The 26,975-nt window shown below is 35.5% G+C and overlaps 7 protein-coding genes across 13 annotated transcripts in view; 5 read left to right on the top strand and 2 right to left on the bottom strand.

Annotated features, from left to right (window-relative positions):
* The window catches only part of LOC104266239, a 6,195-nt gene extending 4,016 nt beyond the window's left edge, over nt 1–2,179 (bottom strand). The window contains exon 1 of one of the 2 annotated variants that reach the window (XM_018814090.2): nt 988–2,179. In XM_018814090.2, coding sequence (XP_018669635.1) covers nt 988–1,278 — 291 coding nt within the window. In that variant the 5' untranslated portion in view covers nt 1,279–2,179. The remainder of the gene's footprint in view (nt 1–987) is intronic. The other variant, XM_018814091.2, reaches the window with a different exon arrangement.
* Nucleotides 2,180–3,554: 1,375 nt separating this feature from the next.
* Nucleotides 3,555–9,960, bottom strand: LOC100180619 (sarcoplasmic/endoplasmic reticulum calcium ATPase 1-like). Its single transcript, XM_002127144.5, has 22 exons — nt 9,728–9,960; nt 9,591–9,608; nt 9,228–9,310; nt 9,046–9,150; nt 8,582–8,720; nt 8,239–8,319; nt 7,943–8,028; nt 7,655–7,810; nt 7,481–7,585; nt 7,047–7,250; nt 6,785–6,976; nt 6,422–6,553; nt 6,216–6,348; nt 5,953–6,158; nt 5,689–5,872; nt 5,173–5,545; nt 4,705–4,907; nt 4,551–4,636; nt 4,344–4,477; nt 4,156–4,273; nt 3,966–4,083; nt 3,555–3,695 (listed from the first exon to the last, which is right to left on the bottom strand). The coding sequence occupies exons 1-22, from the start codon at nt 9,843–9,845 to the stop codon at nt 3,667–3,669; spliced, it is 3,003 nt and encodes a 1,000-aa protein (XP_002127180.1). The 5' UTR covers nt 9,846–9,960; the 3' UTR covers nt 3,555–3,666.
* Nucleotides 9,961–10,798: 838 nt separating this feature from the next.
* LOC100178198 lies at nt 10,799–13,310 on the top strand. 4 transcript variants are annotated; one of them, XM_026836652.1, is made up of 5 exons: nt 11,114–11,306; nt 11,565–11,837; nt 12,163–12,398; nt 12,888–13,151; nt 13,217–13,310. In XM_026836652.1, the coding sequence occupies exons 1-4, from the start codon at nt 11,246–11,248 to the stop codon at nt 13,104–13,106; spliced, it is 789 nt and encodes a 262-aa protein (XP_026692453.1). In that variant the 5' UTR covers nt 11,114–11,245; the 3' UTR covers nt 13,107–13,151; nt 13,217–13,310. The 4 variants fall into 4 exon arrangements, with proteins under 4 accessions (XP_026692455.1, XP_026692454.1, XP_026692453.1 ...); XM_026836654.1 differs by lacking the exon at nt 11,114–11,306 and adding an exon at nt 10,799–11,076 and having other exon boundaries at nt 12,888–13,310; XM_026836653.1 differs by having other exon boundaries at nt 11,112–11,306; nt 11,568–11,837; nt 12,888–13,310.
* A 1,946-nt stretch (nt 13,311–15,256) lies between these two features.
* Nucleotides 15,257–17,877, top strand: LOC100186079 (syntaxin-16-like). Its single transcript, XM_009861952.3, has one exon. It carries the CDS (start codon nt 15,737–15,739, stop codon nt 16,733–16,735), a length of 999 nt encoding a protein of 332 aa, XP_009860254.2. The 5' UTR covers nt 15,257–15,736; the 3' UTR covers nt 16,736–17,877.
* Nucleotides 17,878–17,879: 2 nt separating this feature from the next.
* On the top strand, nt 17,880–18,744 carry LOC100178243 (transmembrane protein 242). The gene has a single exon (XM_002127332.5). It carries the CDS (start codon nt 17,954–17,956, stop codon nt 18,389–18,391), a length of 438 nt encoding a protein of 145 aa, XP_002127368.1. The 5' UTR covers nt 17,880–17,953; the 3' UTR covers nt 18,392–18,744.
* Nucleotide 18,745: 1 nt separating this feature from the next.
* sell (selenoprotein L) lies at nt 18,746–21,236 on the top strand. The gene is made up of 6 exons (NM_001190377.1): nt 18,746–18,883; nt 19,316–19,500; nt 19,748–19,996; nt 20,167–20,328; nt 20,386–20,484; nt 20,764–21,236. Exons 1-6 carry the CDS (start codon nt 18,799–18,801, stop codon nt 20,893–20,895), a joined length of 912 nt encoding a protein of 303 aa, NP_001177306.1. The 5' UTR covers nt 18,746–18,798; the 3' UTR covers nt 20,896–21,236.
* A 291-nt stretch (nt 21,237–21,527) lies between these two features.
* LOC100186131 (nucleolar and spindle-associated protein 1-like) lies at nt 21,528–26,530 on the top strand. 3 transcript variants are annotated; one of them, XM_026836648.1, is made up of 14 exons: nt 21,528–21,736; nt 21,896–22,021; nt 22,214–22,339; nt 22,514–22,615; nt 22,960–23,011; nt 23,101–23,165; nt 23,238–23,345; nt 23,588–23,751; nt 23,894–24,017; nt 24,299–24,369; nt 24,602–24,723; nt 25,031–25,170; nt 25,386–25,513; nt 25,814–26,530. In XM_026836648.1, exons 1-14 carry the CDS (start codon nt 21,725–21,727, stop codon nt 25,896–25,898), a joined length of 1,425 nt encoding a protein of 474 aa, XP_026692449.1. In that variant the 5' UTR covers nt 21,528–21,724; the 3' UTR covers nt 25,899–26,530. The 3 variants fall into 3 exon arrangements, with proteins under 3 accessions (XP_026692449.1, XP_026692450.1, XP_026692451.1); XM_026836649.1 differs by lacking the exon at nt 22,514–22,615 and having other exon boundaries at nt 21,610–21,736; XM_026836650.1 differs by lacking the exon at nt 23,238–23,345 and having other exon boundaries at nt 21,610–21,736.
* The last annotated feature ends 445 nt before the right edge of the window (nt 26,531–26,975 follow it).

The raw sequence follows: 26,975 nt of genomic DNA, 5'->3' as shown, positions 1-26,975 counted from the left end.
CCGTACTATATATGTATAGCTCAGTGGTTTCAATAGCAAACACCGTGCTAAAGTTTCGCGAGCATAAGTAATGTTTTAATCGACGCGTGGAGTATTGCTGGATTTTTTTATGTAGCTGAAAACGAGTAGCTGCTGTATATTATTCGGTTAAAACACAGTCATACTCGTTGTTTGGATTCCACTTTCTAAATGACGTCATACAGCCCGTGTCGTTTTATTAAAGCTATGCTCTCTTGTAAACTATGTTGCTGTACTACCGCTAAATATTGGTTTTCAATACAGTTAATGCTATTCATTTTATTTTCAGGATATATAAGCACGACAACGATAATGTTTATAATGTACAATTAATTTTAAGCTGCGATTAATTAATAAATTTAGAATATGAACATTAATTGCTGTTAAAAAAAAACAAGATTTAGAATTAGATGCAGTTTTTGCGGTTTCTGTTTTTTTTAATGTTTAATTATCACATTAGTATGTACATAATTATATATACAAGCGGGTTCACCAAACATAATGTTCCTAAAAAAACTATATGTAAGCCGTTTCTACACAATAACATGAGCTAAAGGTTTAATTAGTAATGTATGCACTAAATCTAAATAAATCGATCTATTATAAAACTACTAATTACTGCATACCAGCACCCTGTCTCCAGACATTTATATCAGTACAGCGTGTGAACCATCTGATAATATCTTGTGGAATCCCTAGTGAGCCGAAATATGGAAATATTTCGTGTAGATGTGGCAATGGTGGCAATGATGCCAATGGTGCCAATGGTGGATTGCCACCAACCGTAATCAAGCCATAAACGCAGGTGTTATGGGGGTTCTGCTCCATAACTCCTGTTTCGGCAGTAATTGTTCTTCCATCTTGTGCCACCGCCGGTCCAAATGGCCGGCTATTGTAGTTCGCCAACGCTTCTCGGGTTCCGCTTAAAGTGAAAGCAATATATAGGTTGACACGTTGGTGTTCTGTCCAGGAAGCGGTAGGTACAGATGTCTGAACATTGGTAGCGCCCATAAAGGCACCATTAAGCGCATTTTCAGCATCTTGTTTAAGAGTGGGAATTGTGTTTCCAGTTGCTGTGTTCATCTGTTCAATGAGGCCTTGGAAATTTCGGTTCTGTGCCACATCTACTTGAATTCTCCACCACGTATTTGTCTGATCGAAGAAATACATCATCACATTTTGATTCAAATACGGTTTAGGATTGGCAGAAAGTACAAATGCATGAACTTGCGCAAGTACCGAGGGCAGCTGTGGGTTCATAACTGAATTTGTTGTCAAATTATTGCTAATGAAATATTTATCTTATTAACTCGTAACCAAGCAAGTTTTACTGCAAAAACAACAAAAATAAATGACTGAATATAAGATATAACACTACAATCGATCACTTTAAGAGAATTGCGGAAAATGCGTTTGCAAAATTCGCTTGTATCTTGCAACGTAAAACTACATTGCTATGTTTAAAAACTCTAGTAGAATCATATTTCTTATGATACAATTTTCAATGTTCTGCTGCAAAAAATAAAACCTGAATACAAGCTTCGAAACAAACTAAGGCCTTTTAAAGCTTGGGAGCGTTTCATCGCCTTCTTCAATTATTCAAAGCTGATCATTTTGTAAACGAAACCTTGTACTATGGGTAATATATACTATTAGGCGGAAGTATAAAGTAAAGGAACGAATAACCAAACATAAAACTTCGTTAAAACATTTCAATCGTAGACTTGTACAAGCATGATCTATGAAGGTATAAAGCCAAACTATTTGTCGCTTTGGTGTTTCAAATATTCGAAACTGTTTTCTCGCTTCCTTTTCTTGTTCCCGATATAGCCTTGTGTGAAAACCCACGCTCTGTTTCCATAACGACCAAGTTTTAAAAGGATGCAACGAACCATTACTCGAAACTACTTTCTCGCTCTCACCCGTTGTTCGACGAGATGTGTACGAGTCACGCTTTTTTATATAACGACTAAAGTAAACGATGAAATATTTAAAATCAACTATCCAAATTATAAAACGAAATAATACTGTAGCTTGTTTATTTTAAACGCCTTTCAGAGGATGTTTCATAATATGCTCTCACTTCGTCGTAAAAGTCGATATGTTTAGAAACGGTGTGTAATTTTAACGACATACACAGATAAATTTATTTTGTAGTTGAAAGTGAATGCCACCGCGTGTCTTGCGATAATGTTACTAATTTATTTACTTCGTATAAAATCGGTTACACACAGCATGGCGTCCGATGGCGTCCGGCCAGTACGATCAAGTCAAGAGAATACCAAATACTAGCGTTAAGCGACCAGTCGACATGTGGCTAGAACCACGTGTTAAATAACACTGCTGGGTTAGGTTTTAATTCGCGTTGCCCGAAAATGGGGGAATTAAATGGGAAACAAGATGTTATATTGAAAGCACATTCGTAAAGTAAAAAAAGAACATTTCAATTATAGACTTGTACAAGCATGATCTACGAAGGTAAAGCCAAACTATTTGTCGCTTTGGTGTTTCAAATATTCGAAACTGTTTTCTCGCTTCTTTCCATTGTTCCTTGTGTAAAAACCCACGCTCTGTTTCCATAACGACCGAATTTTAAAAGCAACGAACTAACAAGGAAACAAATGTCACGGAATTTGAACTCAAACACCTTTTCAATATCTAGGCTAGTAATTGGAAAAGCTTGGCAACGCGCCGGCCTCATTAGGTTTATTCATTGGAAAAGCTTGGCAACGCGCCGGCCTCATTAGGCTTATTCTTTACCATTCGTTGGTTTAGATTACTCGAAACTACTTTCTCGCTCTCACCCGTTGTTCGACGAGGTGTGTACTAGTCACGCTTTTTTATATAACGACTAAACTGTGAAATATTTAAAATCAACTATCCAAACTATAAAACGAAATTTAAACTGATTTTATCAATTTGGTCATTTACATCTTTATATATAGTACTGTGGGGGAAAATGGGACACCTTTAGCACATAATAACCAATTATTCTGATCTCGAGTTCGAGTTTCAAACAATCACCAACGGTCAACGGAAGTCGTGAGGATACGATTTTATAATTTAATGAATGTTCTTCGTTTACTACCAAATGGGACGAGAAAATAGAATGAAAAGGTGTCCTATCTTCTCCCACCCTACTCTATACATAATATTGTAGCTTGTTTATCTAAACGCCTTCAGAGGATGTTTTTTAATAAGTTCTCACTTCGTCGTAAAAGTCGATATGTTTAGAAGCGATGTGCGACATACACAGATAAATATTTTCTTTTATAGTTCAAAGTGAACGCCACCGCGTGTCTTGCGATAGCACTGTTGGGTTTGGTATTAATTCGCGTTGCCCGAAACTGGGGGGGGGGGAATTTAAATGGGAAACCAGATGTTATGTAGAAAGCACATTCGTAAAGTTTATTAATGAGCCTGGGATTTAAGATTCGAAAATACGAAGGTCTTTTAAACTTCAAGAGGACATAATCGACGTAATTCTCGAAAACTTTCAAAACTGTACCTTTTGAAACGGAATCTCAAAACCAACGTTTGTACCATAGAAATCAAAATTTATTTATATTTCTGTGGTTATATATATGAACGTTGCTTAAACAATGAGTATTTAGTTGAAGTTTGTGCAGAAGAAATCTCAGGTAACATCTATTGTGTCTTCTTCAAATCAGGTGTTACTAAGGAATAAAAAACAAGGTCAATCAGAGTCGATTTGCAAAAAATATGAATAACGGAATTGATGTAACTTGCTATATCCTCGCGTGGTTGAAAAACGACGGTATAACACAAATGTTCTGTTTCATACATCTCGTGCGAGCTTACGAGTTGCCACATATGTAACTTTGTGGGTAATTTGTCTGTATGGCTACCAATTTAAACAACCCATTAATGACCACTGGGTTGGGGCAATTGTACGCCCATATACCTGGCTTTATTACGTAACAAACCTTCAACGTAGTTTCTGGCGATCCATTTCAATCCTTCGTCAACGAAAATAACTGGAAGCGAGATTTTCAGAACCACCATCCACTCAGTGAAGTTCAGGGGACAGATTTGGAAAACCATCTAAAAGTCATTGATTATTATACATCGGGCCGCATAAGGGGAAATAAAAGAGAATTCGTTGCAAATATTTACCGGCAGTGGATCGACGTGAAGAATGACAAAGTGAAGAGTAAGAGAGAGAACGATGGCACCGATCAACCACACGTTTTGCCATGGTGGCATACGGAACAAGGATTGGTTCTCCGAAACACTATAAATGTAAAGATATGTTACATAAACTATTGTTGATATTCATTCATTCGCTGGTGAATGAGTTTTACCTGTTCAAAGCATTGCACAACTCGATGACGACCAACACAGATAGAGCCATCGTCATTGGGTGAGGATCCTCGAAAATCTTGCAAGTAATTCCTTCGAAATCTTCAGGTTGAGTTGAGCACGACATGAAATGGGTCTGTAGATAGACAAAGATGATTACAACAATATACTTGTACTATTTCTACATCTCTGTAAGGGATAAAACTTACAATTTGCCACCAAGTGAGCTGGGGTCCGTTAGGGGCATACATAAACCACCACAGTGATGCACCAACAGTTCCAAATCCGACGTATCCTGTTCAAATATAAATATTAATAAAATATTCAACTTTGTATAAAATACCAGCGAAAAAAAATCGTTACCTCCAACAACACAATATCGAAGCATAAGCCACCCGTTAATCAAAGAATCTTTGGTGGATCGAGGAGCTTTCTCCATGATGTCAAGATCAGCTGGGTTGAAGCTAAGAGCAGTAGCAGGGAGTCCATCAGTGACGAGGTTGACCCACAAAAGTTGGACGGGAATCAGAGCTTCGGGAACTCCAAGAGCAGCTGCCAGGAAAATGCTGAAATCAAATGGCCCTTTAGATTGTATAGTGCAGTGGGCTAGGATGGGATTCTACCATTAGTAGCTAAAACCCATATTTCCTGATCGTGTCTTTAACAATTAACAATCTTTTGGAGGCGTGGGGCCACGGTTTCAAAATCCTGTAAGCATATTTAGGCTACTACCAAATGCGATAGGAAAGAGTATGAAAACATGTCCCCTCTTACCACACCCTACCCTACCCTAAACACAGTTTTAATTTACAATAAGTCAAACTAAATTACCAAACGACTTCTCCGATGTTTGATGAAATGAGGTAACGAATGAATTGCTTCATGTTGTTGTAGATTGCTCTACCTTCTTCAACCGCTGCTACGATGGAGGTGAAGTTATCATCAGCCAATACCATGTCGGAAGCACTTTTAGCGACAGCGGTACCACTTCCCATCGCGATTCCAATCTCAGCTTTCTTCAGTGCTGGAGCATCGTTAACACCGTCACCGGTCATGGCGGTTACGTCACCATTGGCTTGTAAATATTCAACGATCTTGCTCTTGTGAGCTGGTTCCACTCGAGCAAAGAGACGAGCTCGTAGACAAGCTTTAGCTTGCTCAGCAACACTTAGATTATCAAACTCCCGACCAGTGTATGCCATTCCTGTTAAACGAAGGTGTTACTTGAAATAAAATCTGTGTTTCGCTTTTACATATAAGCACAACATAATTTCCACTTATTTGTTCGGATACTGTCGCGAAGATCAGGTTATTTAATCAAACAACAAAGAAAGGGAATACACAAACCTGTTGTATCTTCGTCTTCACCAAAGACACCAATACGTCGGCAGATTGCTTCAGCAGTTGCTTTGTTGTCACCGGTGATGACAATGACGCGAATTCCAGCGTTTCTACAATCCTGAACAGCTTGAAATACTTCAAGACGAGGTGGGTCAAGCATACCAACGATTCCAACAAAAGTGATTCCAGTCTATTAACATGTGTGTGATGTCACATTAGATTTATGAACGCATTTCTATAAAGGAAGAAATATATGTTGCTGATCTTCACCTCATACTCGACGAATTTAGTCGAATCTCCAAGATTCATCTGACTTGGGCTTGGTGGTGTGTCAATAGTTCCCAAGGCCAAACATCTTAGTGTGTCACGTCCTGTACCGTAGTCTTTCACCAAGCTTTGGATCTTTTGTTTAATTTCAAAAGTCATTGGAACTCGTTGTGTTCCTACTCGAACGTGTGTGCATCGGTCTAGTACTCCTATAATATTAGTAAAATAGTTTGGTTGTTGCAAGAAATAATTGCTTTAATGTTTACCCTCTGGTGCCCCTTTGACAAACATTTTGGGTCCCATAGCGGATGGAGCTGTTGGTCGGCAGTAAGAACTCATTGATTTTCGGTCTCGCGAGAACTCAAGGGTAAACTCTTTTTTCATCATGCTTTTGATAACCTAGATGTTGACAAAATTAAAGAATCTTTAAACACACCATGCAAGTTAAGGTTGTATAAGGATACGAACTTACCGTGTTGCAAGGAACGGATCTTTCGGATTTATCCATCGAAGAGAGATCGGTGTTGAAGACGTTCATCTTTTCGCAAAGCACTGTGAGTGCGGTTTCGGTTGCTTCCCCAACTTTTTCATAAATTCCCTTGGACTGTAAATAAAATCCAATTTAAAAGAGTTGGAATCTAAACAGAGCAAAAAAAAGTAAAGGATAAGACTTGTTTTTATTCTATTTTCTTATTTAATTTGGTAGATACAAAGAACGTTTGCAGAATTGAACAACCGCATCCTTAAAAGCCGTTGTTATTTGTTTAAAACACGATAAGCAAATATGAGGTGTAACGATATCTTATTGTACTCCCCAAGAATATAACTTTCTAACCTCATTGTAATCGAGCGATGAATCATTGCAGAGAGCGCATATGGTGGATAATTCAGTGAGAGCATCATATTCGCTGCATCGAATCTTCTTTCCGTCCTTTGTCACCTCTCCGGTTGGTTCATAGGTGGAGCCCGAGATTTTGAACTCATGGAAAGCTGCTCCGTCAGCCATTACTTTGTCCACGACAAACATCTGGTCAAAAATAACAATTATGGAATTTTCTTTTACTTGTCTTTGCCCGGTAAATGTAAATATTATTTACCCTGCATACGGACATCTGGTTGGTGGTGAGAGTTCCAGTTTTATCAGAACAGATTACGGAGGTACATCCAAGAGTTTCCACGGATGGAAGACTGCGGACGATTGAGTTTTTCTTTGCCATACGGCTAGTTCCAAGAGCCAAGCAAGTGGTGATGACTGCTGGTAATCCTTCGGGAATGGCTGCTACAGCAAGAGCTACGGCGATCTGTACAAATTAGGTGGATAAAACAATAAAAACAATATACATATATATTGTTTTATCTATCTCTTTTAAACGTTGGCGAAGATCATATTATTAAAAGAACGAAGAAAGGGGAATTGTGGCAAACGACTGTCGCTAAAATACTCTATATGAATAAAAGGCGTCAATTTAAAAGCGTGCTGCATCCAAGTTTAACTGAATGAATAGAAATCACCGTATGATCTTATGCTTACTTTGAAGTAGTAAATAGCTCCTTTCAACCAAGATCCACCATGTACTGGATCGTTGAAATGTCCGATGTTGATTGCCCATACCGCAATACAGATCACAGTAATGATCTACGTAATAGAATGTTTGTTAGAAAGAAATGTAAAATATAGAAACATTTCACTGAAACGAAACTTTACCTTTGATAGTTGTTCACCGAATTCGTCAAGTTTTTGTTGCAGAGGAGTCTTTTCTGCTTCAGTCTGAGCCATCTGATCTCGGATCTTTCCAATTTCCGTGTTGCTTCCTGTTCCAATGACGATACCGGTTGCTTTTCCTGATGCGATGTTCGTTCCCTGTAATTTGAATATGTTGAATTAAACAGTAAAACAGCAAATCCGTGTTATCACGACTGTCAATAAACAAAAATTAATATTTATTTACTCAACATGGAATGAGCATTATAGGGTTATAAGTTATTCACGTACCGAAAACAAAAGATTTTTCTTGTCTTGATTGACAGCTCTGGGATCTGGGACGGCATCTGTGTGCTTGATTACACTAACACTCTCACCTATTTTGCAGAATGTTGGTTAGCAAAGTCTAATTATTAGTTTTCACATTTGAAATCTTGTTAAAACAATTAAAACCTGAAAAAATATTTGTTTTCGGATTTAAAAAAAAAACTGATAGGATGAAACTGATAAATTAATATGAGTAGTATTAAACAGTTGAATATTTAATAAATTTATTTGTTTTTACATTTTAAAATAATAAAACATACCTGTGAGGATGGCTTGGTCAACTCTGAGAGTAGTTGAATGGATTGCAATCAGTCGAATATCAGCTGGAACTTTATCTCCGACTAAAAACAAACTTTAATCATTAGATCTGTTCGCTCACATACATATATAGTAAGTTGGGGCAAAATGGAACACGTTTCCATTTGTTTTACCGTTTTATTTGGTAATAAACAAATATTTACTTAATCATAAAACCTTACACACATGGCTCTTCGAAATCGTCGTTAATTATTCAAAACACGTTTAAGAAATATGGGATATTAATGCGCCACGATGTCCCATCTTACCCACAGCAGTACTATATATTGTTTAAAACAAATATACCTGATATTTCAACAATGTCACCAGGAACAATATTCCGAGCGAGAACTCGTTGAACAGCAGCTCGGTCTTGTCGAATAACCTTTCCCATCTCGGGTTCATATTCCTTTAAGGCTTCGATCGCGCTCTCGGCATTTCTTTCCTAAACGAATACTTCAATTTAGTTTATATCGGAGATTAAAAGTTGGTGTGATAGGGTGTCAGCCCCTGCTGTTAAAGGTTTATCGCTTCTACCACTGTGGGCGTATGTGTTCTTGAGGTAAGACACTTAACGGCAGTTGCTCCAACCCAGTGGTCGCTAATGGGTTGTCTAGATTGTTAATCACATAGAGAAAATACAGTCACCCACAAAGTTACACACGTAGTAACTCGGGCACGAATTGTATGAAACAGTACACCTGTGTTATAACGCATGTCGTTTTATGAGTCAAATAACATTCAACACATTTTGATCGGGCGTAACTTGCCTGCCATATCCCAATGATAGAGTTTGCAATGAGAATAAGAAGGATTACAAACGGTTCAACGAATGCTGTTATTGTTTCTTCTCCGTCTTCAAACAAAGCCAACACCTGAAAAAAACATTTTGGTTGTTATTTTTTTGTAAAAAATCTTGCTGATTTACTTTTATTTTTCAAGGAAAACTTACAAATGAAATAATGGCGGCAAGAAGGAGGATTCTTACAAGAAGATCTTCGAATTGTTCGACAACCATTTGCCACAAAGATTTACCTGTGAAATAAACATTATAGTATAGGGTGGGGTAAGATGAGACACGTTTTTATTGTCTTTTCTCGTTTCATTTGGTAGTGAACAAGGAACACTTGTAGAAATATATAATGGTAAATACGTGACCCTAAAACAGAGTTTAGAATTGTATAAAAAACGATTAGGAATTATGGGGTTTGGGTGCTAACGGCATTTCATCTTCCCACAGTACAGCAGTATTAAAATATAAATACTATAAAGTTCTAACTATATATTTGGTCCGAATACTTTCAAAGTTGCTTACCCTCTTCAGCTGGTAGTTCTGAAAAAAAAGAATAGCGGTTAGTGTATAATAACAAATAATTAAAGCTGAAGTATAATTCACTCGACTTTAATGAAATATACATGCTCCTATATACAATTTTCGACCAGTATACTCACCGTTCGGTCCATATTTCTCCCGATTTCGTTTTACTTGGTCTTCGCTTAAACCATGAGTCGGAGAAACGCTAAAATAACTCAAGACTTCTGCCGATGTTTTACAATAAGCGTCCTCCATGTTGAAAAGGACTGACTAATTACAAGTAAAACTGACACAATTCGATAATTGAATAAAACGTCTAAGTCTGAACATAAATAACGTAAATGTAAGCCCAACCTACGTAACAGTAATATATCTTATGTCTTTAGTTCTTGTACAACCCAATGGTCACCAATGGGAGTCTAAATCATCAACCGTACAGAAAAAAACAATCACCCGCAAATATAAGTTACATATACATGATAACTCGCAAGCGGACTCAAGATGCGTGAAACAGAACATCCGTTATATAACGACTTTCATTTCCCCACAATGCGAGGGAATAAAGCAAGTTACATTACCATTGCTTATAAACTAACTAAAGCTGATTAGTTCCTTATCTTGACGCAATACTGTTCGAATGATGATATCGAAGCTATCGCTCGTGTTATATACCACGCCCTGTGTCTACCAGATGCCCAATACGATGCGTAGGTGACAACTGCTGCAGGAGTTGCTGCTAATATGACATCGAGACCTCATGCTGAACTCTGAATTGAACGTGCAAATTCTACACCGTTTAAACTATTCACACTTGAGTTACCATCAGGCCAGCTTATTTTCGGTCCCAGCTGTATTTCTTAGTCGTCCATATTTGTTTAATGACGATATTACGTATCGTGGCCTTCTATGTATTAAAGCATAGTCACTTCAGTATACTATGATTAAAGTCAATTAATGCAATGATTGTAAATTCGTTTTTTCATCGGCATGAACATTATAGCAAAGTATTGTGGGGAAAGATGGGACACCTTTAGCATAATACACCCAAATATCATGATCGTGTTTTAAACAATTATAAAAAACGGTCTATAGAAGTCGTGAGGATACGGATTTATAATTCTTTGAATGTTCTTTGTTTATAATCAAATGAGACGAGAAAATAGAACTAAAAGGCCATCTTACCCCACCCTACTATACATTTTGCATGTAGATAACAAAAAGCGGCAACCACAAGACTTATATCAGCAATAATAAAACTCAAATTACTTTCAAGTCTTGCCCAATACCACATACGTTCATAATGGTGGCCGCTTAATTCTAATTAAATTTGCCGGCAGTCATAAGATCATTGCAGGACCGACGGCAAATTTCTGATTATATTTGTGCCTCCCTTGCCATGCACGAAGCGTGTTTTACTCGCTTGGTTTGGATGTGTATGGTACGGTTTTCGTTTTACTGTTTTGACAAAAGGTTGTTTAACTGTGAGGTAATTGTTGTAAATTTATTCAAATTCAGTAGGCTATATATCATTGATATTTGTATCAAGCTGTTACTGTAGCCTACACAGGGTATTGTATAACGACTAAGCGTATTATTCAAAGTAACTATAGTGTTTTAACTGCCCACTGTTAAAGCACCTGTAACTCACCAGTACAATGAGAAAAGTTGTTAATCTCTTGCTTGTACTTGCGCAAGTTTGGTCTGTTGCTCAATCAAGTAAGTACCTACATTAAGTTTATAAACCATAGTGTGGTTGGAAAAAACATATTTCATTTTTTTGGTTTAACGTTCCTTTTGTTAGTAAACCAAGAATAACAAAGTGATTCAACCGTATATCTCCATAATTCTAAACGAGTATTGGTAATTGTTCATACCTCGATTAGAAAATATGGGATACCATGTGCTTAAAGTATATTTATTCATATTGGAGTACTTATGACGTATAGGTTAATGCAACATTAACCCAATATACAGCAGATCAACTGATGACGAGCAGGGGAAGTTGGAAACAACCTTCGTTTTCGCAGAAATCAAAAACAAAACTACAGATACTCTACAGGTTATGCTTGTCCAAAGCCCCTGATTTTGTATACGCCGTAGCGAAACCAAGCAACCAATCTTTGCCATTCGAATTTAGTCTGGTCGTTCTGGAAATGAATTCCGGTAGTTTTCTGGTTGAATTAGAGCGAGTTGATCAAGCTTCAGGTTGGGATACGATGATAACTGTGGACTGGTTTTTGTATACAGGTAAGAGTATTTATAGTAGGGTGGGAGAATATCGGACACCTTTAGCACATAATATCCAAATATCTTGATCGTGTTTTGCACAATTAACAGCAGTCTATGAGAGCGAGGATATGGTTTTATAAGTCTTTGCACTGAGAAAACGGAATAAAAAGATGTCTCATCTCCCCCCACCCTAGTATATGACTCGTAAATTTTATTTTATTTTAGGTGGAATAAAAGTAGTTTTTATCTGCAGTGTTTCCTTCTCTCCTTTGTATTAATTAAGCTGATCGTCCCCATATACTTTATCCGGAGATTTAAATTAATTATGTTTTTTGTTAAAAAGGTATTGCTCTGGTACACGGAAAACGAGTTTTTTGGCTTCCCGATCTCTCTGAAACAAAGACAATGAACCAAGAGCAATCAGCGATTTACTGCACCAACCGTGGCGCTGAATTAGCCGACATTGCGGACAAGGAGACGTACAAATTAATCTATAACCACATTGCGGAATCTCACATGTATAACACAAAAATACGTTCGTTCGTGCATGCTTGGTTAGCTTCGAAGTATAATCCACAGGTATGCTGGAATAAGTATTTTAATTTCATGAGCACGTGTATCAAATGTATAGTAGGGTAGGGAAAGATGGGACACCTTTAGCACATGATATCCAAATATTCTGATCATGTTTTAAACAATTAACAACGGCCTATGGGAGTCGGGAGGATACGATTTTATAATTCTTTGAACGTTCACTGTAGAATGAGGTGAGTAAAGAGAATAAAAAGGCCTCCCATCTTTCCCCACCCTATTATATGTCATATTAATTCAATGATACACCATTTATAGTTTCAATCTTTTTATCGTCACATTTGGTAGTTATTATTAACAAAACAATTAACAACGCTCTTTTAAAGTCTGGGGACTACGGTTGTAACTCTGTAAACATTTACTCTAAAAATTGTTTACAGCCAAACGGGACGGGAAAATATAATTAAAAGGTGTCCCATCTCCCCCCACCCCACCCTATTATACTAACCCAATATTAATGTACCAAACATCTACCAGACCAGAAACGTGACACAGAGCAATGGCGAGCCTGGTTTTAATGGATACGGAAAATGGAGACAGCCTTCTTTTCCCAGCTCCGGTATCAATGACACTGTATTGGCTGTCCGAGTTCGTGATTACGACTCACAGGACAGCGGGTTATTAAATTTCCCGCCGAAGCAAGCACTTGGTGCTTGCACTGTGGTCTGCTCCATGAAACTTCTACGTAATCTATAACGAGTTGTCCGGCGCCGTGGTTCAGTGGTTAGAGTCTCTGCCTCTAGACAAGAAGATATAGGATTCAGACTCGAAGCCCCTACTATTGTGGGCGTATGTGTTTTTACGCAAGACACTGCTCGGCAATTGCTCTAACCTATGTAACTACTGGGTTTCCCAAATTTTCGGATATGTACATATTAAAAAGGACAAATCACAAAAAAATACATATATATATTTGTGGAATGTGATAGGCTAACTCATAAGCGGGCAGCACGAGGCGTATAAACATTCCGTTTTATAACGACTGTCACTTTTTAATCCATAGATGAAGAGAAAACTTAAAGTTATAACACAGGTGTCCTATATTGCCCACCCTAACGGTTAAACATTGTGTCTCCCTATCTATACTTGCGAATTATTTTGTACTGTTTTACCCTCTTTTGAAGTTGTTTCCACTTCATTTTGAATTACTTTTAGACATGCTTTTGTATTTCATTGTCTTTTTATAAAATGTACATATTTTATCTTAACTACAGTTGTCTTTATAAATGTACATTATATGTTAACTACTCAGCAGTGACATATAAAGGCTATATAGAGCTACTACGCTATTTTACAAAACCCGCTGCTGGTTACATAATATACCCAGAGCCATAGAAAGGTGTTTATACGACTCTGCATGTACCCAGCGCAGTGTGACGTCAGAGCGCTTGCCAGTAGACTGGAGGATATAAGGGTCGTTACTCAAAGGCTGTTAACAACAGTAATAGCTTAAAAATTTGAAACTTCAAGAACAGGACGCAGCTCGTTCGTTTATCTTGACTTGTCAGTATGATCAATGCTTTTGCATTCTTGTTTGTTTTGAGCACCATATCCAGCAGAGGGTGAAGTGGCGAGTTTGTATTTACAGTCCATCATGAATTTCAAGCGTAGTTTGTGCTTGGTTAGACTATTTAGGCAAACATCAGTGCCACAAAGGCACATTTTAAACAATGTCGGGAATGCATTTACTTTGCGTCGTAGCTTATCCTCCAATAAACTTGACAGCTTAGAATTTCGTCGAATTGGAGTCAATTGCACAAAAGATGTTCGGAAAATCATTACCTCGTTTTATTCACCACATGCTCACTTAATGAAAGCAGCAAATGCACCACTTGCAGAAGTTGTTGCAGTGCATACACAACGTGCAGAGGATTTATTGAAACAAAACGCTTCGATTGGTGTATTTGAAACGAACTCGCAAGAATTGGTTGCAGTTTCTCTTAACTCGATTCGAATTCAAGAGGAAGGCGAAAAAACTAAAGGAAACAGTGAACTGACAGTTGACGACCAATTTGAATGGAGTGCTTGCAGAGTGCGTTTAATTGAACGACTGGAAGGAGCGAATCTCTTCGAGGAGTTGGGAGTAAAAAAACTATTCGGTGTGCATATGCTTACTGTCGATTCTCGCTATACAAACTTGGGTTTAGGAACAACTTTATTAAGAAGTGCAGATAAACTCGGCTCAGAGTATGGATGTGAATGTAGAATAGGACTACCCTCTTCTCAAAACTCATTGGCACTGACAATAAACGCAGGTTCATCTATTTTAAGGAAAGTCAATCTGTTGCATTACATCGACGATGTCACGGGTACGAAACCGTTTACAAATGTACAGCCTCCAAATAATTATTTATGGATCACTTATCGACGATTGCTACTAAGACCAGAAGTCTCTCAGAATAGAGACTAATGACGTAATTGATACATATATATCTGTATGAATTCACAATAGTCGTTGAATAAAATATTGTTTGTGTTTTCTGATTTATCTGTGGTAATGTTGTCAATGGGTATCAATCTGCTACCATTACGGGCGTGTGTGGCCTTGGGCAAGACGCTTAACGCCAATTGCAACAAACCAGTTCCTATAATGGGTTGGGTAAATTGTCAGCCATACATATACTTTAAACCGTGTTTACAGTCAAAAGTGTTTTATATTCCATTTTATAAAATGTGTCGGATGTTAAATAAAGTGGACATTGTGCAAAAGTTACCAAACTTCAATGATCGACCGCGAAATAGTGGCTTTGTAGTTGCAGGTAATTCCCCTAATCCACATGCATTGACGATTTTAAACATAGACATCGTCAAAACTATAAAAGTTTTGTTAATAAGTCATTTATTTGAACCTATACGGCAGGATAACGTACACGATTTAGTGTTATTTGTCAGCAATAGTCTTCAAGTTTTATGTTTTATGCTTATTAGTTTTATAGAATACCCGCAGTTAACCGATAAAGAAAATGGCGTGATTATTTGTTTCGATATTGCGGGAATCCACGCAGTAAAATATATGTAAGTTTCTCTAAACAGAAGAGACAAAAATACTTTTCATTATTGTATTTATTAACATGTACCAATATGCTACATAAGACTAAGCTGTATTTTATATATATATTTACTACTTTGCTTAAAATATATAGCCTATACTGTATTGTAGATGTGGATGTGCTACATGTATATAAAAGGTCTGTATTAGACTATTTGTATAGCCTATTCACTATTCTGGCATCGTAGCATAGTGTTATCTAATACAACTTTTCCAATAATTTAATTAAAAGCTTGTCAAAATTTATGGCAAAAGCTTTGTTTTGATATTTTTACGTATGTTGTCTCGATTTTTAGGTTTTGTTTTAGTGAAGATAAGACGTGTGTTGTTTAACATGGCTGTCAGATCACTCACTGAGGCGTTTCTCCTTATGAGGAATAATTCCTTGCAAAACAAGAACATGTTCACAAGTCATAACACGGATTATGAAGAGGAGGATGACAGGGTAGCTTTGGTAGGAGGGAAAAAATACGACGAAGAATCTCGTATTGGATTTCGAAAGTGTCTTCCGCCACAGTGGACGGATGAATCTCATGATTTGAAGTACAATATCTCAAACATTGAACAGAAGATGCAGGATTTATCCTTGCTCCATGATAAGCATCTGCATCGTCCCACACTGGATGATGATGTAGAAGAAGAGCACGAGATCGAAGTGATGACTTTAGAAATCACTCATCTCTTTCATCAGTGCAGTGCTACTATAAAGACGATCAGGAAACAAGGACAAACTTCAGGCCGAGATACAGTGGTTGTAAATAATGTGGTGTCTAGTTACGCAGCGCAGTTGCAAGACCTTTCGACTAAGTTTAAAAAAGCGCAATCTTCGTATCTGAAAAAGTTGAAGCACAGAGAGGAGCGCTCACATCATTTCTTTAGCTCAACATCAGTCCTTATGCCGGAGCACACGGAGGATGATATAGATGATGCCGACTTCAACAAAGCTCTTTCGCAAGATCAGGTTGCAATTATCGACCAGAATGCTGTGAATATTGAACAGCGAGAAAGTGAAATAAGATCTGTAGTTCAAAGCATCAATGATCTTGCTGAAATTTTCTCGGACCTTGGAAATATTGTCGTTGAACAAGGGACTGTCCTTGACCGAATTGACTACAACGTAGAAAACGCTGTTGTTAAAACGGAAACTGGTTTAGGGGAGCTGAAAAAGGCAGAAGAATACCAGAAAAAAAATCGAAAACTTTTTGTTATCCTGGTAATGGCTGTTATTGTAATAATTTTGCTTATAATTTTAATAAGCAGTAAGTCTAAAAGCTAATTTTCAACACAGTCAAATATTTTATCTTACAACAGAGGCAATAACAAACTAATGTTAAATGTGAAGCTAGTGGTAACTACATGTTATTCTGCTGTTATTCCCTTTTCATTAAAAATTCCTCTTTATTTCATTATGTACATCAGTGCTTCTTTACCATTTTTTACAACACAACCTAATCCAAAGCATGAATAATTACTAAAGCTGTAATAACATATTTCCAAAACAATATTTTACAAAGCAGTAATTTAACTTTTACAATAAGTTAACAGTCAAAAACAAATTATACATATTTTGAGTCACAGACCATGGGAAGAAGCAACGATTTGCACTAAATGGATAGGCCTATTGAAATCCAAGTTAATCATTTTAAATTTCAATCATTAAGGTGCAATACATGTTCACAAATAATGTACTGTAGGACTAGTATTGTTATGAAATAGCCATGTCCCATGTAACACATTGTCTTGGTATGGTTTATAGTTAACAGCAGTTGGTAGTTGGTGTTGTACGGATATGAAATAGTTTAATAAAATTGATAATTTGTCAGTACTGCCTAGGCAAAGGGCCAATCTAAATTTCTTCAATCTGTTCTATTCATATCACTTTAGTTGACTATATTATTTTCTATATTGTGAACTGATCTGTTTAATTAGTCTTTTTTGTTTTATAAAATAATATATATATTATATATATTTACAAATTTCTAAAGTAGGGTTTAAGATATTTATTGGCTGGCTTACATTGTTTTTGTGCTTTGTACTTTGTTTTATATTTTACTGTTTGTTTATCATGTCTGTTTTCTGTGCTCCAGCCAGACTGTTTTCATAATTTTGATGTCCTGTTATTATGTTTTTAAAACTGCTCTGCCTCTGCTGGTAAAAATGTAAAGAAAGTTTATGGTAAACTACAGTTTGTCTGGAATGTCTGCCATACAAATGAGACTTCATCAGTTGTTTTGCCACTTTTTTTATTTAGAAGAGCAGTTTCAAACTTTATATTAAAGCTAGTTGTTCAATTACACCGACTAAACTTTAACTTTTGAACCAAGAACATTAAAATTTGCCACCCACAAATATGTTGCTTATTTGTTACTTTAACAATAAGAAATAATTTTATCACTTTTTGTTTTATTTTTTTTTAGATCTATCATGTATACACTATAGTACAACTTGAGTTCCTGCTTAGAGACATTTGATGTTTTTTTAAAACTGTGAAAAAATGACAGATTCTAATAAAAAAGAGACCAAGTCTGCAAGTCCTGTACAGAGTGCTGTATTCCTTTTTGGAGTGGCAGGAGCTGCTGCTATGGGTGGTTTTGGAATGATGTTAGCACAATCTAAAAAGCGAAGTCCTGCAGACTTTCATGCTGGTAGTGCTCCAGAAGCTGGACTTGAAAGTGGGGCCAAGTTAGCTATGCGTGCGCTCGGCAGGGCTACGGTCTACTCTGTTGGCGGTTTTTCTATTTTCTGCTTTGCAGTCTGGAAACTGATGGGTGTGCATAGTTTAGCGGAGTTTACTTCTAAAATGCAAAGAATTATGCCAAGAGTACCACCAGCAAAAACATCAACGGGAGAAGATGTGGACTGGGATGAGTTATTTGGGTCAACTAAACAAGCTAGAGAAAAATGTGTTGAATTTGGTCAAACTTCGGAATGAAAATTTATATTTTTTCTCATATTTGTTGTAAAAAACCTGGTACCTTCGTACCTACACTGTCAACACTCCCAATTCAGTTAAAAAGTGGCCTGCTTTTACATGTTGCTAACACACGTGGAAAGAGGCAGCTTTGAAACTATGTTGATTAAAAATATCAGGTTATTGTAGTGGATGTCCTATATTTAAAAAAATGCTTTGCTGTGGGCATTAACTTTCGTCCTTTATTTGAAGATCTGTTCTTTGGAAAGAGAGACAGACAGTTTTTTCAATTAATCATCGTAAATAATTATCGTTTCAAAATTTTAGTTCAGTGGTAGAAATGTGTTGCATTTCAAACGATTCTTGTTTTTCAGGTTCATAGTAATCAGTAAGCTTCATGAACTATAAAAAGGTTATAAAAGATCAGCATGACTGCACATTTGATTGACAGTATCAATGTGTTTGTTCAAACAGGATACAATGCTAAAAAGAAAGCTGAAAACATCATGAAAGGTGCATCATATGTTAAACATTAAAAAGTTTTGTAACAAAATAGTGACGCTTTACATAGTTTAGGATTGAGACATTTTTCATATGCTATAGTTGTACATTTTGCAATTTATTTTTAGTTTTTAAAATAAAGCCTTTAACCATTATTTATCTGACACGGTGACATTTGGTATTAATCCACATAGACAACCAAGCAGTCAAGCATATCAAATCACCATGGAGCAGTAATTTAAATTAAATTGACCTAATAATTACTTATACATATATTTACATAGTAAAAAACTAAAAATACAATTTAAGACTATTGTGTTATTACTCATAGCCCAACTAAGAGAGACTGGGCATTGATTCTAACTAAGTAAACTGTGGTTTAAAAGCACTTAGCTCATAAAAAAAACATACTTAAAAAAGTCCTATAGTTTTTGTCTTGTTTAGATGTTGGGGTGAAACAATTTGTTGAAACCAAGCTTGGCTCTTTGCTTGGTTTAATATCTGCGTATGAAAACCTGTTCTGTGAAACTAAATCTTGCAACAGAGCTGCATTAGATAAAACATTACAAGTGTTATATCGGCAACAGAGTGCTGGGAATGAAGCTGTGGAAAGTTTACTCACCTTTGAGGTAAGTATTGTCTGGCAGTGTGGCACAGTTGGTTAGCACAGATGCCTTTAACCTAGAGAAACGAATTTAAGGCTCATTAATGCTACAACTGTGAGCATATGTGTCCTTGTACAAGACAATTAGTGGCAATTGCGGCAATATATTAAAAATAAACGCTTAGTTCTGTTCAAATGAAGTACCCATGTTAAATTTTGATTTGTTTCAAACACTTTTAATTCAAAAGTTCATTAGATGTATTTTTTTACAGGAAGATTGGGATAAGTTATTAGAAGAAATTGATCAATCTATGTTTGGTGAAATAAGCACCCCAACATTAGCAGTTGGAGACAAGATTCCTGATGACATAACTCTGATTAATGCAAGGACTAAAGACACTGAGGCATTTGATGGTAACCTGCTTTTTTCAAGCAACCATAGAAACTGTCTTGTCATTCTTTTGCGACACTTTGCATGACTGCCATGACGAAAACATGTGACAGAAATACAAGAAAAACAAGTAAGTAATCTATGACTCCAAAAAACTAAACTACAAACCGCAGCATGTGACTCTGACATTTTAACTCTGGTCATGTTATAGCCTACCCAAATAGTTAGTAGTTATTATCCCATTTATATTAAAAATTTATAACAAAAACTAAAACCCATTCATTTAAATTCTTATTTTAGGATGAATTTAGTCAATTGAAATGTTCCATAATCCTTGTTTCCTTTGGGGAAGAAGCTGGTGCTGATCTGTGGTTGAAAGAAACAAAGTTTTCATTTCCAATGTACCTGGATAAACAAAGAAAAATTTATTCTGCGCTTGGTCTTGGCCGCTCTGTTGCAAAGGTAGGGCAGTATTTTGTGTTTAAGATTACACTAAATTTATAATATTTATTGGTACAGGTGTATAACTGCAATGCACTATCATTGTATGGACTTGCAAAGGCAACATTTGAAGAGATTCCAAAACAATATAAAGATATTCATGATGACCCTCAACAGGTAGGCTATACATAAGTTTTTTTTATTAATGTGCTTTTAAGAATCACTTTTGTGGTCAATAAATCAAGCACCTTTTGTAATTTTATGACCTGTATAAATAGGTTGTGTAACAAAACGATTTAAATGTCTGCCAGAAACATAGATGATAGGACACTCATATTTTAAACACGTAAAGTTACATATGTGACTTTATGAAACAAAACACTGTTATAACCATTATCGTTGTCCCACTTCATGCGATAAAAAAGTTATGTTCATTTAACTAAATGCATATTACAGCTTGGTGGAGATTTCATTGTATCATTGGCAGAAGATAATCAAACAAAGTTTTCTTTTATTCATCGCAGCGTAGACTCTGCAGATCGTCCAAAACTTACTGTTTTATTGGATGCTCTGAAAAATATGATGTAATTTTTTTATTTTTTTATAACTGGTGTGTTTGGTTCGTGTCTAAATGAACATTTTTTTCCAAAGCGTAAGACGAAGAAAATGTGAAGTGTGACATGAATTAAATATACACCGTTTTTTTTTTAATTTTAAATAAATAAACACACCTCAAAATTCCTAATTAAATATAAACCCTTTTTTTAACAACTAAATATACATCCTTTTCAAGAAATAAAAACAAATATGCACCTTTTTCAAGAAATATTATGGAATATATGGATTCATAATCACGTTTAGAATTTGAATATCATTTTGTTTTCAATTTTAGCCAGGATTTTAGATAAAATATATGACCTGATTACAGCTTAACCAGATGATTTGGAGTGTTTATTTTGTTGCACACCACGCATGAATCATATACACTTCATGTGTTTAAACAACTTGTTAAACGGCTTGTCCGAGTTGTATTGTAAGTAGCAAACACAGCTGGTCTCATGTTAACGAATTGGTTCTTCAAAACGCCGAGGGGAGGGCAAAGAGAAATGTTGCTTGGGATTTGGAAGAACGAATATTGTCATTGGGTTTATTATTAATGTATGAAGTTTTATTACTGTTCATTACTTCCCAAAAAATATTACTTTACCAGAAAGTATTTCGCATAATCGGGTTTGAACTGGTTGTTTGAATAATAAAAAGTAAGAAAAACTGTTCCCTCATCCAACAATTTTGCCACCCCAGAAGTCGCTACTATGATTTACGTTTTCTCTGTTTTACATGGTTGATTGACTCAACGGCCATACCGGCCAATCACAAGCGAGCTTTCTTCCCGCTGAAATTCTATTTCATCCCTGAGATGCCTTTAGTTGTAGGATTTATAAAGTTTGTTATTGTTTACGCAATGTCTGTTTTACTTTTACTGTGTTTTCTGTGTATATCCTGCGGCTATTATCGTAGCTATTTAATAGAACATTTAATTACTCAAAGAATCGTGTAAAATATTGAATCTGTTTTTTTTTGTAAACAGAAGATAGTAAGGTCAGCAGACCTGCCGCACATTTTCTCCGAAATGGAAAACGTCAACTTACACGAACTAAAAAGAAGTGCTCTGCAAAAACTTGCCAAACAGTATGGAGTAAAGGCCAATATAAAGGTATGTAACATATTCACCCACCCTATTTGTACAGTTTGCAAAGTATGTCAAATGCAAATTTGGGGAAAAATACGTATTTTTAATTGTTCTGTAAAACGTGGCACTGTGGCAGTTCGCAAAATATTTTGCTTACTCATACAGTTGTATTAACAGATGAAATTTAAAACAATACCTTTTATTTTTGATTAACAGAACCAGAAAATCATTGAACAATTAACTGCCATCTTCAGCAGTGGGAAAGAAAATTTATCTCCAATTAATCGATCAAATGGAGAAATACAATCCGATACAACAGATGACTCTATGTCTGATCAAATGGTAGGCTAGTGTTAATTTCTAAGTATATATAGCCTATAAAACCTTTTTTTTTGTAACTGTGTAGAGCTTCCAGATTGGAAAGAATAATTTGTAATAAGCAAAGAATTTTTCTTGTAATAAGCAAAGGATTTAAAAAATTCCTAAAATTTTAGCTCTATTTGTTTCTTAATACAGAGTTTCAGAACACCTGAAAATAAAAGCGAGAACGATATATCAGGTTGTCAGTTGCTGGATTCAATAAAACCCATATGGGATGATCTTAGTGATGAGAATATGGTTTGTTTTATTTAATTGGCTTTTATATCTTAAATTAAGGTCTTAAAGTCCTTTTGAGGCCTTTGTGAATGTTTTAAGTTCTTACGGAACAGAAGAGGTGACGATCTGTTCTATGGGCTAAAGCTAAACATATTTTCTCAAGAAATAAACGTTATGATTTGGTTAAATGGCAATACCTGTTGTCATTAGTGGTACCAAACCCAACAAACTGTCCTATTCCTATAAGCTAAACATTTTTTCTTAGCAAAAACATTAGGTTTTGTAACAGACAAACTACTTTAAATTAAAATCCTGCAGTTTTAACAAAATTAATATTGGGTAAAATCATATATTGTCTTATTTAGGATTCATCTGTGGAAGAAGAGAAAAAAGAAAATACCACTCCTATTTCTACAGGTGAATTGCTTATATGTTATGCGAACCTTTAGTGCCAACTGGCAGTCTTTCTTATGTTTAAACTATTTTATTTTACAAATTAATTTCAGAAGTGCAAGAAAACAAAAATCATGTTACCCCTAAAGTTTCAAATGTGGAACATCACAAAATACAGGTAGGATCTGACAGTAACGTGTACGTCTGTCAAAATTGTTCCAAATTTTGTTTACATATTGTTTCTGTTCAGACAAAGACATTCAGTATTCCCAAAAATCGTCAAAAATCACGACTTAAATCCGAGGATAAAACCTCACCTGCTGTTGTTGAAAGGAGATCTAGTTTAAGATCAAATAAAGTACGTTAAATTTGTTTCTTCATTTCTTAATGGCATTGATAACTAAAAGTTTTACACGAATGCACAACTTTTATTACTACTGTGAGCTTAAAGCTAAAGCTGCCAGAAAACTGTATTGTCCTGTGTGTTTGAATTTTTTTTAACATTGTCAAAGTAGATTTTAAATCTCTTTACTGTACAGACTAGTAATTTATATTTTGCTTTGTGTTTACTTTAAACAATATTTTTATTCAATACAACAGTCATCATCAACAACTAAGAAAGAAAAAACAGTTACAATTCAATCAGTTTCCATGACTCAAAAAGTAACATCAGTGGGAAAGACAGCTTCAAGTATTCCAAAGTTTGCTGTAGCCGGACTCACAGTAACTAATTCATCCAAAAAGTGGTCCAAAGTCCATGAAAAGTAATATTATTTAGCTTTTATTTTTATCAGAGATGATCAACCTTATTTGCAGAACATAATAAACCAAATTAAAACACAAATTCGTTCAAATAATTTCTGACTTTTATTTGCAATTTTTCCTGATGATCTTTATTATCTTCAGGAGATTCGATCAGATGGAGTCGATTGATGATTATCAGAGGAGGAAGAAGGAAAGAGCTGATAGGTTGTTGGGAACTGGGGATAAGAAGCGGACCCTTGAAAGATTGGCTCAACCAAAGTTGAAAGTAAGTTTATACAACTGTTCACTTACTAATTATTTCTACTGTTCACTAAGATTTTTTCGGGATTTCCCAAACTGAGTTCAGGGGCAGGTGGTATGCAACATTTTTACTAAACCTCTAAAAATAAATATATTTGAAGGTAGATTACATTGGTCTACATTGTCACAATCACAAATATTTATGGCAGTTATTCTGAAATAAACAAAAATGGTTTAGTGCGATTTATTTTGTGTTTGGACATTTTAATTGGGAAAAACTTTTGTTTTATAAAATTTTATTTTCAGACTCCTGTTTCAAAACGCAAGCAAACTCTTTTTTCACCTGCCAATGTAAGCAAACCAAAGAGAGCAACCAGGTAAGTTACACATGCATTTAACTTAAATTCTGCTGTAGGAACTCTTGTAAATTGTTTTTTGGTTTCCCCTTTTGATTTCTCAGTACTTTTGTCTTGCTATATTTAAATACCCAAATATCTTAAAAAAGAGTCACTTTTCATTTCCCATTTTTTTTAATGTTGTACAGACGTACAGTACTATATTGTTAAGTGTACTTTGTCATATTCTAACCATCTTTCGCTTTCCAAACAGAACTGCTGTCCACATCGTTAAACCTTCAACATTTAAACCATCATCAGTTTCAATCAATCAGATAAACACAAACTTTTCTAAAACTTCTCGTCTTGTTACTCCCAAAAAAGTGAATGTTACTTGTAAGTATATTGCTTTGTATACATACAAAATTAATTACTTTTTGACAATTTTGTTAAACAGATTTTACTACTAATTTCCTTTAATATTATGGTCACAACTTTCAAGCTTAAATTGTCTGTATGTGTATTTTGGAATTAGGTTTCATCAAGTGTAACAACTAACAAATCCTATTTAGTATTTTGTAATTATTCCTTTATTTGATGAGATTCTATATCAAAACACAATGTAGTACCTTAGATGTTTGCCAATTACCCCATTATGTGCATTGTTGCCACGTTTTAGCACAAATGTAATTTCTGTTAACAGTTGGGAAAACACCCAAAAGTTCCAGGAAAGTTAGTAAAGATACCACACTGAAGACACCAACCAGTAAACCTTCATTAACCCCGATGCGAAAATCTTGTGCAACACCACAGTCTGCCAGGAAAAGTGGTTTCAACTTGGTTGTAAGTGGACTATACAAATCATTTTTAACACATACATATTTTTTCTTAAATTTTTCCAGTGCAGCCCTGTCTACTGTGGCACCCCAAGTTTGGTGCCGTGCTAACAAGTATTACAATAAATTATAGTTAAAAAATAATTTTTAATATCTTAATGCTAAAATGTAAATCTACCACCAAATACCTTGTTTAATCATGTTTTAATATTTTTATTTCAGGAAAGTTTAAAGAAACCTTTAACATGGAAGCCACACAAAGGACCTTTGAAGAAGTTTAGCGACTCAACTACCAAACCAACATTCGAAACAAGAGTAAAAAATCATAAACAAGTTAAAGTTACCACAAGGTGAGAGTAGTTTAACAGATTGACATTTGTTTTGTAAAACAATAATTTGGTTAATTGGTCTGCAAAAGACTGTCGAACACTTTTATGAAAGTAACATTTTGCTTTGTTTTATGCAATATCTGTGCAATATTTTGAATGAGCCTCGTTGCGAATAAAAAGGTGCAAATATGACACTGTTACTCTGTAGTGTTGCAGCATTCACTATATAGTAGAAAAGACCCATAGCTGGTTTTGCATACATTACATATCCACATATTTTAGTTTGCACGCTGTTTTACTGCCTTGTTTTATTTGTAACAGAGAAAGCAGGAGGGATGCAGTCAGGTCTGGTCGCAAATCCGCCAAAGATGCTGCTCTTATGAAGAGAAGAGGAATAAAATGTTGATCAGTCTTCATAATCAATCATCTGGTTTTATCAACATTGGTCTTCTTGTACTAGCACCTTGTGCTATTAATTGATAACTAATTGTTCAATGTCGATTCTTTGCTGCTGTTGCGGCCAGGCATAATATAATATAGAAACTGCTCATTGGCCGAAATTTAATGTTTATTGGTATCAATGTTTTGTCTGGTACGCTATATGGATACATGACAAGACTCATGGCCCACCATCTCTAGTGGGCTGTGAAAGACTATCAGTGTATGGCATGTCTTTGCTGTATGGCAGATAAAATGTTTGTGTCATTAAACTTGATATTACTTTTTCGCCAAAAGAGTTGTTCTTATATTGTTAGTCGTTGACATTTAGTTTACGTATCATACAGCCATCAATGCTTAAAGTTAATAGTATGATCAGTTTTTGCATGTTTAAAAACTGAATAATTTTGGCCATTACACCAAACAAAGAGTACAGAGAATGTTGTTTCATTATTCTTAACCTGGACATTGGTCTTTTTATTCAGCGTTTTAATGTTTTATTCAATTTTTCTTTTTTTATTGGTCTCTGCTTTCAGTGCTTGTTTAAATGTACATAAACACCAAATGTAAATAAAACCAGGGCACCTGTTTTAAATAAGGTAAAATGATATATTTATTCCACAACTGTTCCAGAATGTGTATTATAAAAACTTAGGAAATTCATAGGCTGCCAGAAAATAACCAAAAACTTTAGTGACAAATTACATACCAGTTAATGTAACTAGGAACCTTAACGGCAGTTTTAATTTTTATATTTTTAATAAAAAATATTGTAGCAGATGGCGAGGTATTTTTGTACAACTTTGACAGGTTTAAAATCTTGCTTTTAAAGTGTTATGTAAGAGCCAATCGACCGAATCTAAATTTAAGCATTATTTAATTCAATGTGTAAAGGTTAGAAAACAGGTGACAAGTTTATTTCAGGACGAGAGATGTACGTTGGTTTATTATTAGGAAGATCGAAATCGCGCTATTATTTATACATACAGTAGTACGTAAATTTGCTTGACGAGACAGTCACTTGCATTGAAGAAAAAAAATACGT

Source organism: Ciona intestinalis, chromosome 11 (genome assembly GCF_000224145.3).
Source record: "Ciona intestinalis chromosome 11, KH, whole genome shotgun sequence".
NCBI lineage: Eukaryota > Metazoa > Chordata > Ascidiacea > Phlebobranchia > Cionidae > Ciona > Ciona intestinalis.
Note: the sequence above shows the minus strand (reverse complement) of the source record. Positions and strands in the feature narration are given on the sequence as shown.

Bases quoted from the DNA above. Each gene is read 5' to 3' on its own strand.
- LOC100180619 (XM_002127144.5), bottom strand. From the start codon at position 9,845: ATGGAGGACGCTTATTGTAAAACATCGGCAGAAGTCTTGAGTTATTTT. The intron at 6,977-7,046 runs GTAAATAATATT...ATTTTTGACCAG, and splicing joins ACCAGATGTCCGTATGCAGG to ATGTTTGTCGTGGACAAAGT. The intron at 6,554-6,784 runs GTTAGAAAGTTA...TTTTATTTACAG, and splicing joins CATCGCTCGATTACAATGAG to TCCAAGGGAATTTATGAAAA.
- LOC100178198 (XM_026836652.1), top strand. From the start codon at position 11,246: ATGAGAAAAGTTGTTAATCTCTTGCTTGTACTTGCGCAAGTTTGGTCT. The intron at 11,838-12,162 runs GTAAGAGTATTT...TTTGTTAAAAAG, and splicing joins GGACTGGTTTTTGTATACAG to GTATTGCTCTGGTACACGGA. The intron at 12,399-12,887 runs GTATGCTGGAAT...AACATCTACCAG, and splicing joins CTTCGAAGTATAATCCACAG to ACCAGAAACGTGACACAGAG.
- LOC100186079 (XM_009861952.3), top strand. From the start codon at position 15,737: ATGTTGTCTCGATTTTTAGGTTTTGTTTTAGTGAAGATAAGACGTGTG.
- LOC100178243 (XM_002127332.5), top strand. From the start codon at position 17,954: ATGACAGATTCTAATAAAAAAGAGACCAAGTCTGCAAGTCCTGTACAG.
- LOC100186131 (XM_026836648.1), top strand. The intron at 23,346-23,587 runs GTACGTTAAATT...TCAATACAACAG, and splicing joins CTAGTTTAAGATCAAATAAA to TCATCATCAACAACTAAGAA. The intron at 25,514-25,813 runs GTGAGAGTAGTT...TATTTGTAACAG, and splicing joins CAAGTTAAAGTTACCACAAG to AGAAAGCAGGAGGGATGCAG.